Consider the following 19,533-nt stretch of genomic DNA (forward strand, 5'->3'; position numbering starts at 1 on the left):
ATTTTTAGCTTCCAAAGCCTTTCGAAGGTTTGTGTCCACACACGAGAGAGCACAGTCACATTCTCTGGGATTATAATGGGTCTCATGTGGAAGTATTATATAATACAAATAAAGCCTGTGGTGGAGAATAAGTCATGCTTGTATGATGTTCTTAAAGAGACCAATACTCAAGCTTCAGGAGTTGTGCAAAGATGGTGTTTTCCTGTAGTGCAGCAGCAGTTAACAGAATAGATTCTGGGGACTACAGGGGTTCTTGAGGGGTTAAAGGAGACCCAGCAAAACAAAGAATATTACTGGATAGAACTGATCACAATGCATGTGATGTGTAACACTGATGATCTAATAAGGAAAGAACTCCCCACATATCCACATGTCCAGTTTAGTCTCTGCGGTTGTTCCCTCACTATTTCAGCTGTCTGTAACAACAAACTCTCCTGCTCTAATGCGCGCTCATTAAAGCCGCGGGAGCGCGCGTTTAACTTGCAGTAGCCATGGCTGCAGTGAGGACTGATGTACAGCAGCGTCATAGATTAAATGCACACAGTTCATTTTCTGCTTAAATGCTCTTGATGTCATTGATGTGGACAGATTGTCAGCAGTTGACGGAGAGGAGCCGGTGTTTCAACGGCATCGGGGTGATGTAACCTAAAGGAAGGATCTTTACCAAGTCTTCTTTTCTAGAAGTTGTCCTCATCCATCTCTAGGCATGCCCGAGAAACAGATCCAAAACACACCCGATGGATTCATTCGTCAAGATGAATTTCTTCTTACACTTCCGAAATTGCTCCAGAGTGAGTAGACTTTACAATCTGCCTGCAGTGTGTCAGACATTTATTCTGGTTTGTTTACATAGCTCATACATCAGATGGTTATTAGCGCAGCTTAACGTTAGACCTGCAGTAACGTTACAGCTGATCTGAAACAATGCAGGCTACAGTTATTACTTAACAGTCTCTTCTGCACAGGCTGTTTGTACTTACAGTATGTGTAGTAACCTACTGTTGGTTGCTATGAGAATTTTATATTTTATTTCATGAGGACAGTTTACAAAGAGTTAATTTTATTTGCGGGTTTTAAGCCAACAAAGATAAACAAATAAACTCTACAGGCAACAACAGTGGTCACTAACTCTGTTCATTATGGTTACCATGGATACAGTTTAACTTATATGAACGTCAGAAGGATGTCGTCACCCAGTGTTGTTGCCCAATAGACTGTGTGTTCGCTATGGTGAGCCACTGGTTTCACTGGGATGCAGGGGCTCGTCAGGGCGGGGTGGCTCCTCTACTGAAGCAGACAATAGGCCCGCTGCGTCAAGACACCGGAGTTTGACGCATCAACACCGGATGTTGGACGAGTTTGCTTTTAAAATAAAAATATGAAAAAACATATTTTGAAACTGCCAACATCTTTATATCTTGATTAGTTGGCTATTGATATGAATATATGTGAGTGCAACAATAAGATATGACACAAAGTAAGAACAAAACCTTTTCAGAACTTTCAGCAGGCCTCTCCATTCTCCTTCATTTCCATCACACTTTCATTTCCATGTCCAAGAATTAACAATAACGCTTTTAACACTAAAGCGACAGAAAAAAAAAGAAGTATGAAAGAACTAAATATAAACTGCATAATGTAAATATATACATGACCAAAAATGTGTTAACAACTTTACAGCACTGAGCCTGTTTGGAAAAGGTGAAATAAAGGTGCTGTGCTGTGCAACTCAGCGAGAAAAGATGGACATCAAGAATGAAAATCAGAAAAATTATATTTGAAAATATTAAACAATTAACTATTGAAATAAAGGGTATATGCAGGAAAACCGGTAGGGACTGTTACAGTGGAGGACTTACTCTGATAAGAGAGGTAAAAGATTTCACATAAGCCAGTCCTCATAATCTACTTAACACGCCAATGAAGCTCTGTAACATGCCAGTGGTCTAGTGTTAGTATTGCCTAGAGCAGTGGTTCTCAAACTTTTTTTTTGTCCAAGGGTCTCCCACATCATAAGATTTTTGCTTTTAGATGTTTTATTACAGAAAGTGTATGAAACCTATGACCAAAATAGTCATACACTCTGTCATTGTGTTATTTATTGATGCAATTATAGTGAAAATACATTATTCTCCTTTTTTATGCTGATCCCTTTGAACCCCCTCAAGGACCCCTGGGGGTCCCTGGACCCCACTCTAAGAACCACTGCTCTAGAGAACAGTGCACTAGCCAGCAAAATAACACTTTATTTTGAAAAGCGTGACCGGAAATCCGTGTGTTGTGATTCTGATGAGCTTGATAAAGGTTTCTAAAAACCCGCAAAGGAGAGCGGACTGGGTGCTGAGCATCATCCCAGGGAGGGGGAGCGGAGGTGTTTATGGTTTTATGGAAAGATATTAGCCACACCGCCGCCATGCCGTAGACAACCTGCCGGGCGTTTGGATGAAGTCTACCGGGGACTGCAGCAGGGAGGAAGCGGGGCGGCTGTAACCGAGGCAGGGAGGATGTACTGGGCTGCTGGCATCGCCTCTTCCCGGCCGTGTGTGGTTGAACTCGGGCGGAATCACAGCCTGCCTCTCGGGCTGTGCGGCTCCGACCAGCAGCAGTCTTTATATGGCTATATCATCGCCTTCCCTTTGCAGGACTACGGAGGCATCATGACGGCTCTGGGCTCGGACTCCTGGTGGAAGAAGACCCTCTACATCACCGGGGGGGCCCTGCTGGCGGCTGCAGCCTACCTACTGCATGAATTGCTCGCCATCAGGTAAGGATGCACAGTACCTGCCCTGTTTATCATCATCAGGTCTTTTTTTTATTTCACCTCCAAAGCTTTGGGTGTGATTGTCAATCACAGCCCTGTTGACAGTAATGATTAGTGTTACTAGACTGTGATAAAACCATGAATGAATACGGGAGTCCAGACACAGGCTCTCATTTCTCCGCAGATCTCGCGGTTGTTGCAGAGATTTCACTCCCTGTTTTCCTCCTTCCAAGGACATGACACTAGGTGGGAAAAAAAAATAACGAGTCACGCGTCCGCCCGTGTGCCAGCTCCCGTGCCAGCCCCGGTGGCACCTGAGCGTGATTAAATGAAGCGCTCCCTGACCTTTAATGCTCTCTGCCCCGAGAGAAACAGCTGCTGCCTATAGAAATATAGAAAAACACGCCTATATTTGCAGACATGTCTTCTAATGGCGGCGGATGCATACAGTTTGATCAGCCTCTGCGATGTAAAACAGATTAACTCTAGGCTATTGTTAGTGCGGAGAATGAGTGCGTGTCAATAGCTGGATTATTTGGGGCCAGGTCAGTGCCGGGGAGTAAGTACATCCTGTGACAGTGGCCTGGTAGTGTCTACTTTCACTCCCCCCCCTCTCCCTCCCCCGTGATAATCTGCGTAACCTTGCATTTCGTGCAGAAACGCTCCTGCTGAATCACGTGCGGGATACTGAGGCTAGACCCGCAGCCATCATCTGTCCGGGCCATGTGATGGGTTGTTGGCAGTGGCAGCGGCTCTGCCAAGCTAGTCGGCTTTTATTCTCTGCGTCCCTTTGTGCAAGAATGTGTAGAGAGATCTCTGAGCGGTTCTTCAGGGAGATTTCAGCGCCATATTGAGGAGGACAGAGATATAAAAGACAGAATAAGATGTACAAGACAGATCAGGCATGCTAGTGCAGAAAGATGCCACCAGATACTTCAGCACCATGTAACTGTGGACAGCGACTTATGAGACCTGGGACAGTTTCAGCACCACAAGGCAGTGGACAGAGACACAACAGCAGCACCATAGTGCAACAACTCAGCTCCTAACATTATCAAATCCTTATATTGACCATTATAAGAGAAACAGCCGCCACTGTAAACAAGAAAAAAAGACCCAGTCTAATTCAGTAACATACAATGAGCATAAAAACAGCAAAAGTGGCCTTCGTAAGGTGTGTTTGATGGGTTTAACAAAAACCTTTTGCATAGTCTAACATGGAAAATATCTATGGTCACTTCAGAGGCTGTGGTTTATAGTGCTGTTAAATTGTCTTATACAGAGAGGTATTTCTAATAATTTGTCAACAACTCTAAAATAATTCCAACAAAAACTGAACATTATAACCTTTATGAAAGTAGGAGTATTTGTATTACACTGCATTAGTTTGAGCTATTTGTGCCTGATATACTGGAAAACCAGAGTAATATTCATGAAATAATGTTAGATAAGGAGTAGAGTGCATATTGCCAGCGTCCTGTACAGTTATATTAAATTATTCAAACTTAAAGAGCATTGGCCAGTGATAAAAGAGACATTGAACAGACCAGCCAGCATATCTCTGCCTGTCTGGAAAATGATGCTAATTCTACTTTGTAAAGTCTCCTTTTGCTCCTTTTTGTTTGCTGCATTAATAACATGTGAGGAGAAACAGGAAGTTTGACATTATAGATCAAAACTGTATTTCTCCCAAATTTTCTAAATGCTTGAACACCATAAATGGTCAGAACAGGTCCAACAGACACGTTTCATATCTCTTAGATATTATGTTGAATTCTTCTGCTGTGTCATTGATCTTATCTCATGTCATTTAATTTTATCTTATTTCAAAGGAGAGCTTCACTCATTAATGTTTGCAGCCGACAGTACAATAGCTCATCATGAAGACAGTGTGTGACTGCAGCTGTAGAGAGGGATGGGAAATGTCCAACTGGAGCAGTGTGATGACTCATTTAGTCAATAATTTCAACTCTAATGGAAGCTCTTAATACCTCTTAGCTCAGTGGGGATAGTGATACAGAAGATTAGTATCAACAGTATTTTGCACATAAATACTGTTGGAATTATAGGCAGCTCCAAACTTTACTCCTCATTTCAAAGAAAATTTGACCCTAAAATACTTAAATACATCTATTGCCAGTGGAATATTTCCATTTCTTGGGCTTTTTTTAAATTTGAGACTCAATGAGGAAACCTGAGTGGCTGAAAATAATTAATAAAAAGTGTATGTTGATGGGTTGTAGAGAGTGTTTAAAAAAGCAGAGCTCAGGGACACAGGGACCATCACTACTGTGTCACCGTGCTATAATAAACTACAGGTGTGACCTGTTCCCCTGAGGAAGGTTTGTAAGAGCCTGAGACTGAACAGCAAGTCTTGCTCTCTGTTTGGATGCCGAGTGCTGTTCTGGTTTTTACGTCACAGCACTGGCTGACCTAGAAAACAGGTAGTAACACTGGTCGCTCTCGGCCAGACTGGGGAACATTTTCATTGAAGGATTCCAGTGCTGACTGTGATGTTTGTATCAGGAGTTTTTAAGCATTTTTTTCTTGCACACTGGCAGAGTTAAAAGACAGTAAAAACTAGTTAAAGACTAATGTTATTTTCTTATAAATCAGCGTCTTTTTCTGTAAGGTGGATTTGTTAGCTGTAACAGTAGATACTGTACATAAAAGTTAGTTTTGACACCATCAACATGGATTTTTATACAAAATTCAAATGGCATTTACTTATTTTATACAGTATTCAATGCAAAATAATCATAGGACCATCAATGTGATGCAGACAGTAGTATAAATGACACGACTGTTCTTTTTTTAAAGCTTTTGTTTTCTGTGTCTGTGTAGGAAGGAGCAGGAGTTGGACTCTAAAGATGCCATCATCCTACATCAGTTCTCCAGGCCAAAGAACGGTGTCCCCAGCCTCTCACCCTTCTGCCTCAAAATAGAGACATACCTGCGCATGGTGGATCTGCCCTACCAGGTGATACACAGCAGACTCTGCTTCGCTAGTTATTAAACACAAAGCTGCAGTACAGGAGAAGACTCTTACATGCTTGAGTCTATTGTTTCTGTCTGCTGAGTCATCATTCCTCAAGCTAACTACCCACTTCTTCCAATTTTAATGCAGATCGACAACAATGTTGCTAGAAATGTGAAACACATCACTTCCTGTGTGACAGAGGAATTTTCATAGTATTGTGCCAAAATGTGCATCCCCTAAAGAAGTCATAATGCTCTTGATTCATGACAAGTACAGCATTTTTGATTTTCCATTTTGAATACTTTGAAAACCTTTTGCTTTGTTTTCCCTTGAATCAAAGCTTTGTGTACTTGTGATGTGTTTGAACATGTTTCTTGATGTTTAGCACTTGAATCAAAGAGTTATTTTTCTTTCTCAGATTGTTTTCTTTTAGGGGCCTGAAGACATCAAATTAGTGCAGAAATGATCATTTTATTATCTGATTAGTCGTTCAACAGAAACTGAAACAAATTCAATCAGAATTTTGATAATCAACTAATTGTTTATGTCATTTATAAAGCATGTCTTTGGGTTTTGGAGTGAAAAAAACAATTTGTTGATGTCACTTCAGGCTTTTGAAAAATGTAATGGACATTTATTACAATTTTCTTTCTAAGAAAATATATGTAATTCACTAGAATAAATAAATAAGATAAAAACGTTTAAAAAAGAACATCATTTTGTGTAGTAGAATTATGTTTTTTCTCTTTTCATCTCTTGACCCCTATTCGAAAAGTCATCAATAAAATAAACATTTTGTGGAATTTCAAGTTCTAAACATGACCTATAAGTTTAAAACAACATGTTATTTTTGTCCAGAGCATGTGTAGAATTCCACATGTTCTCACATGAAGCTGTGTCTCTCTGCAGAACTACTTTGATGGGAAGCTGTCGCCGCAGGGCAAGATGCCCTGGCTCGAGTACAACCACGAGCAGGCTTCAGGGTCAGAGTTCATTGTGGACTTCCTGGAGGAGAAGCTGGGTGTCAACCTCAACAAGAACCTCACCCCACAGGAGAGAGCCGTGTCCAGAGCTGTCACCAAAATGGTGGAGGAACACCTCTATTGGTAAGTGCCAGTGAGAAAATGCTGCAATCGTGTTCCGTCTCAAACCATGAAGCCACTTGTGATTTTAAAGGCGAAATGCAATCATGTATCTATAATTTGATGTAACTGTTGTGCTTGTGGGCAAAATTCTGTTTTATTGACTTGAATATGTACGTTTACATTTACATATTCACATTTAAATAGATGTTTTAATACCAAATCATCTTGAATAGCAAACCGCCCACACAGAGCCCAATGAAAAAACACTGCCACGTTTATTTTAACAGCTAAAAAAATGATCTCATTTTTGAATTGAAGTGTCATTTATGCAAAGATACCCAGCCTTCCATCCTCACCATCAGTATTGTGTTATCGGCCATGCTCGTGAGTCTCTGCAGTACCTCTGGGTGAGAAACACACTTCTGCTGCTGCCAGGAAATTGTTTACCACTTCTCCCACACCCAGAGAGACCATTACCTAAAAGCTCTATCCATCTTTCACTACCCCTACACACACACACATACACACACACACACACACACACACAGTCATGTTTCCATCACTTCAGAGGACATTACATTGACTTACATTAATTTCCTGGAGACTTATCCAACCTTAACCATGACCACCACATGCCTCACCTTAACCCTTATCCTAACCATAACATAACCCTAAACTAACCTTAACTTTAAACCAAGTCTTCACCCTAAAATTAATGATTTTACGTTAAGGGGACTTGCTTTTTGTCCCCATAAGGGAGGCAAGTCCCCACAACATGACTGTGTAAACAGATTTACGTCTCCACAATGTAAGGAATACCTGGACCACACACACACACACACACACACACACACAAACATACTGATCTAACTCTTTGATTAGTTTAAGGTGGCCTATTCTTCTCTATTAAATGTCAGGACACATTTTTAACTAAACTCTTGGATCTTAGTCCTCACATTGAGCCAAACCTCAATGTGTAATTCGGGGGGAAAATAGGTTGGAGATTGTACCATTTGTCCATTGAAAACAGGGAATTCCATAACATTTCTTCAAAGCTATAGAGGTCATTCATGTAATGCACATCCCCCTCCCTCCTTTTCTGCTTCTCTCACCTCCTTGCTCTCCTTCCTGTGCTCTTCCCTCCACCCTGTGCCATGTTTAGACCCACTGATTGAATTATTTATGTGAAGGAAGGGCAGTGTGGCGGCTTGTTGCTCCTTGTGTAGTCAGTTGCAGGCTAGCTGGAGCCCCCTCTAACCTCCTTTTCCCCTATTGATGCTGCTATAAAAAAAGATAACAGGAAACTGAAGAACTGGCAGCTGTGTTTTATGCTTTATCCACTGTTTCTTTCTCAACAGTTTCTTTAATAATTACTTTTTAAGGATGATGGCCAACAAAGAAAAAACAGCCTTTGAAAAAATGTATTATATTTTCAATAATTCATCTTAAAGCTGCACTAAACAATACATCAAATAACTCTGTGTCGCTTCTAGTGACAAACCCATGAAGAATTATCATGACTGCAGATCAACGGCGCTTTTTAATCTTTTGTAGTTCTCTGTTTTGGTTTTCTGGCTTGCAAACTCTGTTCCCTAATTGGCCTCACTTCAGGCAGCAGCAGGCATCTATTGTCAGCAAAAAATCTCTGATAAATCCACTGTAGGCTACCTACACAGCATCAAGCATCAGACAGAAAAATAAGCGACTAGCTAGTGAACATAGTGGAGCATTTAGCAGCTAAATAGAGATATTTTTCTCATATTTTACATTTGTCTGCTTGTCAGGAACTCGACTCCAAATGAATACTAATGTCACTCATGTATGTACTAATGTATCAATAAATGTAGCTTTAAATCTAAAAATACCTCCACTTTTTTTTTTGCTACATCTGTTTTTAAAATTTACTAAAAACACTATTGGTGCATCTAATCTTTTTGTAGGTCTCATTAGTATGTTACCACTAGGAAAAGCAAGGCAATTTTTTTGAGTTTTACAATATAATTATCTCACCTTCTAAATTGCCCCGTTAGGACTTTTACCAAGACAGCTGTTACAGTAAGTTTACATTTCACTCAAGGAAGCACTACTGCTATTACTCATTATCATCATCAGTGCATAAAGGTTGAAGGAGTTCTTTAAAGAAATGAACTTGTTAATTATTTGCTCCCTTTACTCGATGCCTTATAAGCTTTGATGTAGACCTCAACATCCCTGACTGTACTTATTTCAAGTGTTGAAAGCAGAAGTCATATGTTCACTAAACCCAGAGGTTGATCTGTTCCAATCATCTTGAATTGTACCCATTCTCAAAAATAAGTTCATTTTTCATATTTTAATTTGTTTTTCCTTTTAACTATTTTCAGCTTTACTTTAGGATGCGAAATCAGCTCCAGTCAGATGGTTATCCTTCCATTCCTACCTGCCATACAGTCAGGCTCATCAGTCATAACCATGAGTGGGAAAAACTTAAATGGAAAAGATTTTTTTAAAAATCAATGTCTTAATGGCACCCACTCTCATTCCCCTTGAAGTAACCCCCCCTGGCTAAATTGTATTTGATATTTTGGTCAGCTTAGTTGCATCCAAACAGCAAATCTGGAAACAAAGGACAGTAGATCCTCTTGGGACAGCAGATGATGTAACAGGAAGTGGCGTGCGGCCCCCAGACAGTCACCACTCCCAGATGTAATATAGGCCAGATGCTTTTATCCAATTTCCATCGAGCGCCCGGTCATATAGAGTGATCCAGAAGACTGCAGGCAGGAGACAGATGCTTCTTTACAGTCATATCACAGCAATTATGACATGAGGCTTCTACCCTTTCAGTGGGGAGCTCAGACTGTATTGCAAGTCTTGCAGTCTTGTGTGTAAGGATATAGCAGCTTAATCTTGTTAGTGTCTACATGCACAAAGCAGATTGGCTGGAAAAAACCAACAGATCAGAGTTGACACCGAATGTACCAAATATTAGAGACAGTTACTCTTTTCATTATGTGCATTAATGAGATGAATCCAGGTAAAACTGCTGTCTCTTTTTGGTTTCTTTTTTTAGATTTATACCAGTCTCAAAGGGGCAGATGCAGATAAATTAAAGCAGAGTTAGAGAGGGATTCTGAGGCTTTGAGTTGGGCTTGTTTTCACACACAGACAAACAGGATGTGTCTGTTGCCTGCTGTGAGACAACTCTCTACTTGATGTCAAGATTGCTCTTTTAAAATGCCCAGGTGTCTTGCTTTTTTATTCAACCTAAATTCATCTAAATGCTGCTGTTTCTCCCAACCTTGTGGAAATTTAGTTCACCAGTTTTTAATCCAAATCTGTAATGGAATTTCTCGGATGTGCGCAGTCACCTTTTCTCCTCTAACCTATTTCTGCATGAGTGGCAGGGACAGACTCAGAGCATTTTCTCATGTTTATAACTACAAGCTGACAGTTTGAAGGGCTAAATATATGATATTGTCTCCTGGCAGCGAGCTGAAAGCAGTATAGCTGATGAATGGGCAGGGGGGGCGGAAGTGGTGGTGCACTTTTATTGATTAAGATGAGGGCAATTGTCCATAAAGCTTTGTTGGTAACAGGACACAGGCTGAACCTCTGATTAAATAGTCATATTGCTGACACAACTGTACATCACTATATGTTGGATTCATGACGAGTGTGGTCGGTTCACGTCCTCTGTCAGAGCTGGAACTGTTGTCATGAGGAATTGCTTATGGTATCCTGAAATAATGTCTGTCTCTGAGGATTTCAACATTTTTAAAGGCCCCCTCCAGATGTTTTAAGATTTATATCTTCTCCCTCTAGAAATCCAGAATCTATGAATATGCAAATATTTTTCATTGCGTATGTCACCTACTTCATTTTAAAGTTCTCAGCATATGTGCACTGGAGGCCTCAAGTTTCCACATCACACTTGTGTAAGTTGCATACTGGACCATGATGGGCTCCAAACTTCTTGTGATGTCAGAAATCCTGCTCACAGGTACACACCTTAAACTCTTTATTTAATGTGAGCACAGATAAACTTCTTCTAGTGTCAAACACTGCAAATACATCATTCTGCACAGAGAAGCTCAAACATCCAACTGAAGGAACAAGAACATAACACATTTTTGAATGGAGGGGACTTTAAATTACCAGTTCACCAGCTTTTTCTTTTTGGTGAAGATATACCATGTAGAAGGAGAACTACAGTTGCATATTCAAATACAACCACTTGATGAACATAATACTAAAATAGCCTATATAGTATTACCACCTTGATAGCATCTGGTTAGACTAGAGACTTTAGTTCATGTAAAGTCAGTTTGCAATACTCTGCAGTGTGTCTGCACTCAGTTTAGCTATTCATTACCAGCACTGGCTTTGATTGTTGCTTCCACATGAGAGCAAGATCAGAGCTTTTAATGTTACAAATGAAGACAGCCTTATTTGCTGTTGTCATGTTGATACATCATTTATCATTAAGCAGCTCATAGCAAAAATGACCAAGACCACATCTTAATACAAGAGAAACAACCCACTGTTAGAAGAGAGATACTGTAACATCTGGAGGATCAGAGGGCAATGGGTCAGGTGTAGCATCCTGTTTGTTTAGAAACCACAGAAACTACTTCTAACACTATTTATTCTTACTTAGAAATATGGATTTATTTTGGGTATGTGTTCCTATAATGTGCAAAAGTCAATCATACATAGAATCAGTCAATTAGCTGATCGATAGCAAATTAATCAGGAACTATTGTGACAACTGATTAATCGTTCAAGTCATTTTAGGCAAAATGCCAAACATTTGCTGATTCCAGCTTATGTGTGCTGTGTGTGTTCTTTCAGGACGATAGCCTACTGTCAGTGGGTGGACAACCTGGAGGAAACTCAGAAGCTTCTGGCGATGAGCGGCCCTCTGAGCGACACGCTGAAGTGGCTGCTGAGCCACCTGAACGGCAGCATGGTGCGCAGGGAGATGTACGGCCACGGCATCGGACGCTTCTCGAAGGAGGAGGTCTATGCCCTGATGGAGAAGGACATGAGGACACTGGCCACCCTGCTGGGTAGGAGGGACTGTTTGTGTGTGTGTGTGTGTGTGTGTGTGTGTGTGTGTGTGTGTGTGTGTGTGTGTGTGCCATTAAAATGTATTCCATTAGGGATTACCCAAACTCCGTTATATAATCTCATAATATAGTTACCATATTTTTATAATTTATTTTATTTGAACTGCAAGCATTTGTCACTGTAAAACTGTAGTAATTTGTAGAAAGAGTTCTTTGTTTCTAAAAACCAAAAACACTGTACAATCTCAAATTTATTTCATTTATCATATTTAAACCCATGTTGGTGGATAGTTGTGGAGAAATTTGAACTTTTTTAGAACATTATTTTTCTTACCAAAAAATTTGAAGTAAATATCAGTGACAGCCTTAACAGAGGTTAGTTTGTCCAGTCAGGCACAGGAAGTATTCATGTTGATATGCATAATATAAAATATCAATTGATAATTACAAAACGTTTCCTTGAACTGAGACAACATACTAAAGATTTATTCCTATATGTGGTTTCCATATAGGCCAATATAAAAAATAATATCTATCTTTGCCTCCTTGTGTGTGTTTGTATTTAAATGAGATATAGAAAGAAATTAGTAGAAACAAGGAGTTTTGTACTGGATGTCAGACACAGGGATACATTATCAGAGTGTTCAGATGGAAACAAACAGGCAGATGCTGCAAAGAAAAGTGATTTGCATCGATCTGTTTGTGCCATTTCAACGGACAACGCCTCGTTGAAAAATGGAAAGCTATTCCCAGAGTGAAAGCATCAGTACGCTCTGCTAACATACAGTTTCTCTTATGTTTTGCTGTTCCAGACTCAAGTGCCAGAAGTTTGAATCTAAAATCTGCTGTTGTTGCCAGAAGTGCAGCTCTCCCAGCCTCAAAATGAAATTAGTTTATATGATGAATTACATTCTCTACAGGAAGATTATTGATTTTAGTCTTTTTTGAGGCCAGAAATACTTTAAATATCAATCATTTGAGCTTGACCTTTCTGCAGTGGTTTGCTTTCCTATTATTCATCAACATTGGTTGTATGTTTTTATTTAAAAGTATTCAGATTGCTTTTTCTGGTAACTAATAAAGGGTTTTTATAATAAACCATCATTAGCATATTTCCATGAAAAAAACAGTGAAGATTTCTCTGTATTAAAACTTAGAAATTCTGTTTTGTGTGTGTCCTGCAGGAGATAAGAAGTACTTCATGGGTTCTAAGATGTCAACATTAGACGCCACAGTGTTTGGGCATCTGGCCCAGGCCATGTGGACTCTGCCTGGGACACGACCAGAGCAACTCATTAAAGGTTTGTGAAATACTCAGATATGTATGGAAGTTGAGAAGCGCCATGCTTGCAATTTTCTTTTTTTTTACGCTGGTATCTCGAGATCACAACTTAATTATCTCATTATCTCGAGATAACAAAGCTCATTTTCTTAACCACATCATAAGGTCTTAGCATTATTCTGACTTCAAAGAGATATGACCCAATCTCTTAAGAATAAAAAAAAACTATAATCAGTTTAAGAGAATTCAAAGTGGGTTTTACACTAAAGGCTTTTGATAAAATTAGAACTTTTTGTCTTTGCATATGATATGCTCTGCCAGAGTTCACAAAGGGTGCAGTGTCAGTTTTATTTCTCATCTCTCACTTATTATTGTGTTATGTTAGGCCCATTTGCTGTATAAAATATGGATTTATGGACATTATTCATAATTTGATTTATTATGACAACATCAACTTGTTTGGTCTGGCAACATCTTGAAAAGTGCACAAATACATGTACAATTTAGTTGAATAACTGCGATAGTGAAAAGAAAATATGTTTCTACTAATTACTAATTAACCTTGTCTGTCCTGCCAACGAGATTATCGATTATTGCAACTGTTCTAATAAGCATCTCTCTAACCTTCTGTTATCTTGAGAAAACAAAAGGCCAATTTCTATTTTGAGAAATTGGCCTTTTGTTTTCTCAAGATAACAAGATAAATTAACCTGTTATCATGAGAAAACAAGCTTTGTTATGTCGAGGTAACAAAATAATTAACTTGTGATCTCAAGATAACGGCATTAAAAAAAAAAAAAATGCAAGCATGGCCATTCTTGGCTTCCGTAGATTATGAGTTAAACACTGCATATTTCATCAGTGAACATCAAATCATTGAATATCTATGCTGCTGTTTTATTTTGAGCTTTATCACTCTGTTTTTCCCTACTGCTTTGTCATAGATGTATGTCTCTGGTCCAGCCACTAGATGGCAGTGATAGTCTGCTGCAATGCAGAGTTGCTGACATTAGCTTTGATTGTTGTTTTCACATCTCTCACAGCACCGAGATAGTGGAGAACACTTGAATCGCTTATCTTTTCAGAGAGCAAAATCAGAGCTTGTATTGTCACAAATGAGAACAGCCTGTTCTCTGTTGTTTTGATATGAATTTATGATGAAACCACTTGTAGTGAAGGGATAACACAAAAATGTCTTTTTTACATCTCCCACATGTATTGTCTGCCTCTGTGTCAGACTCAGCATCTGTAAAAGCTCATACATTTGATCCTGCTGCGTCCTTACAGGAGAGCTGATCAACCTAGCCATGTTCTGCGAGCGGATGCGGAGGAGGTTCTGGCCTGAGTGGTTTGTAGAGGTGGAGGATGTTTATTACGACGGAGACAGTGAGAGCAGCGGCAGCAGCGGCTCCCCTACAGGCCTGGACTTTGGCCTCTTCTCCAGGACTGACACTCTGGAAGACAGCGACGGCAGCATCCACTCGGCCGGACACACACACACACACACACCCGACTCCGACCCCTCGCTCTTTGACTCGGATGTGGGCACAGGGTCTGACAATGACATTCAGCTCAAGGAGGAGTTAATGCCAGACCTGGAGGTTTGACCTGAGATTGGTTGACAGATTGAGACTGACGGGAGGTTGGAACAGCTGCTGTGTGTGGAACAGCCTGTCCAGACAACAGCTCTTACAGCTGAAGAAAGTAATCCAGCTCCTCCACCTCCTATACCCCAAACATTATAACTTCCTAATGGACAGAGTGGGTATTTATATGCAGAGCATTAAAACTGAATCCCATAATTCACATGCTACTGTACGGTTTGTCCCCTCCCGAAACGTCAGAACTGTCCCTGCGGCAGTTTCTCTTTGCCTTATTTGTCTCATCCTACGATACAGAAGACAGTGTGAGGGGTTAGCAGAGAGGAAACATCTCATGAAGGTGCAGAGACGACAGAAAAGCGTTGAAGACAAGACAGGTGGCACTTCACTTGCTATGAAACGATGCAACTAATCACCACACTGCCACATGTCTTACCGCAAAAACCCGTTCAAACAGGTGGAGATCGATCATGTGGCTAAAAGGAACAGCTGCTATGTCTCAGCTGTTAACCATCCATGTGCTGAAGAGGAAACACAGCTGACTTTGAGTGCCAGTTCATGCCCTAGATTGATCCCCATGTCATTTCCTTTATGCTACTGTATGTGGGAATCTGTATCAGAAAATTATGTCTCCATCAGACCACAACCTCAGTGATATTATCACCTGTAGGCCTGTGGAATAAGAAGTCAGGTGGAAGGATGAGCAGATTTGTGCCTGTTTCATTTACTAGTTATCTTCCTTATTTCTCTCCATTAAGTAGATATTTGCTTAATTTTCTTATCTGGGAAGTTGGAGCATTTGGTCATTAATGTCCTCTCAGTATCTGTGAGGCTGCAGCTCTTATATTTGACCACTAGATGGAGTTAGCAGACAGCCTCCTTCATTCTGTAACATCAAGGTCATTCCACCCTGAGGAGCTGCAGTCGCTTTAACACAGCAGATCATTTCTCCTTCAGCCCTAAACTTCAATATTCTGGTTCCCATTCATACATGACATGTCTTGTGCACAATTAGGAACAAAAAAGTGTTTAGTGTGTGTGATGTGTGTCTGCATACTTGCATAGTGCGACAGAGCTCTGCTACAGATCAGCCTTAGTGCTTAGACTAAAGAAAAGGGTAAATGTGAACACAGTTTGCTTTTATCCTGCAACAGTTTTAGTTTTTAACATAATTTAATATCAGTGCCACTTTATTTTTCTTTCTATATGATCGTATGTGTCAAATATATATATTTTGTTAGTCTTTCTTTTCTTATTGCTCTCAAAGAGAGACATTATTTTGCACTAGTGGAAATTAATTTTCACCTTATTTCAGTGTGAGCAGTCTGCTGTGGAGGTATATAGGTGGGGAACAGGCCAAACTAATGGGAAATGTGTAGTGCAGGACGCTGAGTGTTCTGATAATGATTGTGCTGTGAGGGGACTGTGCTGCTTATGTTGGCTGTGTGTATGTGAATGTTACTGGGTGTGAATGTCATCAACGAAGCAGTTGATGAAAAAGTCTTTGTAGAGACGGTCAGAATACCAAATCAAACAGGAGTGAACATCACCAGTTTAAAAAAAGTGGACCAAAATGTCAGAGGAAATGTTCACATTTGTTTGTCACGTTAAGCTTGGTGGAAGTGCTCGTAATATGATGGATGTAAAAAGATTGTGGTGCATATAGAATAGATGTAATGTAAGTTAAAGGGTCAGTTTACTCAAGTTGCACAAACATATTTTCTCTCTTATCTCTTGTGATGTTGAGCCATAGTTTTACTTTTATTTGCCCAGGCTTTGATATGTCTGTCTCTGAAATTTGGAATCTGGAATTTAGTTTGTGGTGCTCACAACACTGAAATGTTCAACATCAGTTTCCACTTCCTGTTACTCTAGACAGAACGCACTGTCATCAGTTTTACTATGGACTATTTCTTTGGTAGACAGTGTATCCAATGTTCATAATAGGTATGTCACTTTTTCAAAAAAAATCAAGTTTGAATGAATGATAACTAACATGTGATTAATAATTCATATAATTGTTCTAATTCATTTGAATGCAAACGTGGCATCATCCTAAATTATCCTGTAGTTCATTTGCGTTCTTTCCATTTGCGTTCTCCGCTGCCTCACAGTACAAGACATGGTCTGTTGTTGCAAAAAAAAGTTCCAAAAAGCGAGAAAGTTGAGGTTAATGTCACACATACTGTGAATTTTAAATTTGAACAGATTGTTCCAGATTAAATATTTAATTTTTCCACTTGTTTGAACAGTAGTTTGAATTTCAAATAAAAAGTGACATCTCTAGTTCCCAATGAGATCTGGGATTATTCAGACTAACAAGGGCACAGGTTCTGGAAAGAGATGTATCTGTTGAATTATTTAAAGCTGCCATAATCAGTATTTTTTATAGTAACAATGGATCAAATGGGTACATGTAATGTGAAGGCAGTTGCTTGTAGTCATGAACCTACAGAGAATTATCAACCATCTCTGCAGTTCCCCAGCGCTACAGAGTATTTTAGCATCTTCTAATTCCTTGTTTTAGTTTTACAGCCCCACAACTGATTTGGTTCAGTATCACCACTGCCATCACATCATTTCCATATGCAGCAGGCAGCTTTTTTCAGTAAAACAAAAACACAAAAAGCCACTATACATGCTCAGCACCAACAAAGTTAGCTAGCTAGCTAACTAGCTGGTGAAAGTAGTGGAGCATGTAGCAGCTAAAAAGAGTCTCAGTACATAGTGGAAACCAAAACAGAACTAAAAGGAGAGTGAATTATGGATTTACCTTCATCAGGTGGTCAGAAACACTGCTAATGCTAATGTTGCTGCGTAACTGCTGGATGTGTAAATAAGCAACTTTTTGCTAACATTCGTCATATCAAGTTAACGGTCAGTGTTGCTTACAGCTTGTTTCCACTGCGTCCAAGTGGACAAAAAATCACTTAAAGTCATTTTAAATGTCATTTTTAATGCTGTGAGCACCACAAACAAAATTCCATTCACCCTCATTTCATCGGGGTGGAGATAGAAATCTCAAAGACAGATATTTCAAAACCTGGACACATAAAACCAAAATCATCTGCATGGCCGAATACCACTGGAAGTAAAGAGAAGATATGATCTGTTTGTAATATGGGTAACCGGACCCTTTAATGATTGAAACCTGGATGGGTGAGTTGGTGACAGAAGGCCAGACTTTGATCCGGTCTCTGGAACTCTAGAAACAACCTTCTTCCATCATGTCGTCCGGTGGTTTGCACCCCGACCCCCCGCCTGGCCTGGGTTGTGTGCTTTTCAGTCGCCTCATCCAGTCTGGACATCATTATATACAGTTGGACTGATTTTAATCAAGCCATATTAAAACTAGATGTCTTGTTATTGGAACCATGTCATAGCATTACTGCTGGGGTAATGTAAATATTGTATGTGTGACAAACTGTACCATAATGTATGTAGAGCAGACTGATTGATCAAACTACCTATGGATGTGCAGTCATAAACTGGAGCGACTGGATGATTTCAATAAAGAATAGCTGTGACAATTTTAAACACAGTTGTAATGAGTTTAATTTGCATCCTTATCATGTGTCTCTGCGTTAATAAAAAGGTGATGATGTCATGACACTGCTTTATTGAGCTGCACACTGTGTTTTAGTAATCATAATAGCCAGCAGATATGTCTGACTGTATTTTATGTGTAAGGTTGTGTGTTTTCAATCAGACTACAAGTCACAATCATTCAGGTGCGGAGGGGGGCTGATTAAGACTCTGCCTGCCGCTGGAGGCAGAAGGAGAGGAGGGAGGAGGAGGAGAAAAGAGGAGCAGGAACTGGAAGAGGCAAAGTTGAAAAGGGGGGGGTTGAGGAGAAAGTTGAGCCAGAGGTGAAGGGGGAAAACAAAAGGTGGAGGTAACCCAGAGGAAGAGGAGAAGGAGGGATGAGGAGGAGGAGAGGAGCAGGTGGTGGAGAGGAGAGAAGAGGTGAAGAGGCCAGGACTGAGGAGTGAAGAGATAGAGGGAAGTCACTGGGGAGGAGTAGAGACGAAAGGAGCATCAGGAGTTTTTGGAGAAGAGAGATGGAAGGTTTAACTATAAGGGAAGGAGGAGTGTAGAGGAAGAGGAAGGAGGCTGTAGAAGCGAAAGCAAGAGGAAGGAAGTCGGTGGGGAGGAGAAAAAGCAGAGAAGAAAAGCAGGAGGAGGAATGAGAGGAGAGGAGAGGAGAGGAGGCGGCTGAGCTGGGGGCCAGGGAGGAGAAGCGAGGGCCACGGATCAGGAACCAGGCTCCCGGGGGAAGGAGCAGGTGCAGGCTGCAAGCGAGGCCTTTGGGCCTGAAGGGGCTGCCAGAGCTTAAAACAATCTGCACTGCTCCTTTTTTAATTTGGCTCTCTGAACAGCCCACCCTCCACACTGACTGTCTCTCTCTCTCTCTATGCTTAACAGATCAGCGATCCACAAAGAGGGGTAAACACACACAGAGCAAAATTAAAATCGGAACTCCCCTGGCACAGCAAAACAAATTAGAGCAAACAAATTACAGAGAGTCAACACACAAACAGTGGAGCATCTGTGGCTCTCTGGACTACTGGAGCCGGTGGCTACCTCCCACACCACCACCACCACCACCTCCTATATGTGCACAATAAACTCTGTGTCAATCCCACATGCTAAAACATATTCCCTTTAAATCACTGTGACTCTCTATCTTTAAAACAGTCCTACACATGGTATTGTTTTGCATGATTTTCAAGTTTTTAGCAAAAATTCTAGCATGTTTTTGTTTTTTATATT

The 19,533-nt window shown here is 40.4% G+C and overlaps 1 protein-coding gene across 3 annotated transcripts; it reads left to right on the forward strand.

Annotated features, from left to right (window-relative positions):
* Window positions 1–97: 97 nt before the first annotated feature.
* faxcb (failed axon connections homolog, metaxin like GST domain containing b) lies at window positions 98–18,318 on the forward strand. Of its 3 annotated transcripts, XM_042424872.1 has the most exons (7): window positions 98–791; window positions 2,643–2,764; window positions 5,606–5,741; window positions 6,651–6,847; window positions 11,660–11,877; window positions 13,062–13,178; window positions 14,447–18,316. In XM_042424872.1, the coding sequence occupies exons 1-7, from the start codon at window positions 738–740 to the stop codon at window positions 14,764–14,766; spliced, it is 1,164 nt and encodes a 387-aa protein (XP_042280806.1). In that variant the 5' UTR covers window positions 98–737; the 3' UTR covers window positions 14,767–18,316. The 3 variants fall into 3 exon arrangements, with proteins under 3 accessions (XP_042280806.1, XP_042280805.1, XP_042280807.1); XM_042424871.1 differs by lacking the exon at window positions 98–791 and having other exon boundaries at window positions 2,158–2,764; window positions 14,447–18,318; XM_042424873.1 differs by lacking the exons at window positions 98–791; window positions 2,643–2,764 and adding an exon at window positions 3,027–3,935 and having other exon boundaries at window positions 14,447–18,317.
* The last annotated feature ends 1,215 nt before the right edge of the window (window positions 18,319–19,533 follow it).

The sequence above is a fragment of the Thunnus maccoyii genome, chromosome 10, assembly GCF_910596095.1.
Source record: "Thunnus maccoyii chromosome 10, fThuMac1.1, whole genome shotgun sequence".
NCBI lineage: Eukaryota > Metazoa > Chordata > Actinopteri > Scombriformes > Scombridae > Thunnus > Thunnus maccoyii.

Excerpts from the sequence above, each read along its gene's own strand:
- faxcb (XM_042424871.1), top strand. The coding sequence starts at position 2,505 with ATGTACTGGGCTGCTGGCATCGCCTCTTCCCGGCCGTGTGTGGTTGAA. Across the intron at positions 11,878-13,061 it reads GACACTGGCCACCCTGCTGG|GAGATAAGAAGTACTTCATG; the intron begins GTAGGAGGGACT and ends TGTGTCCTGCAG. Across the intron at positions 13,179-14,446 it reads ACCAGAGCAACTCATTAAAG|GAGAGCTGATCAACCTAGCC; the intron begins GTTTGTGAAATA and ends GCGTCCTTACAG.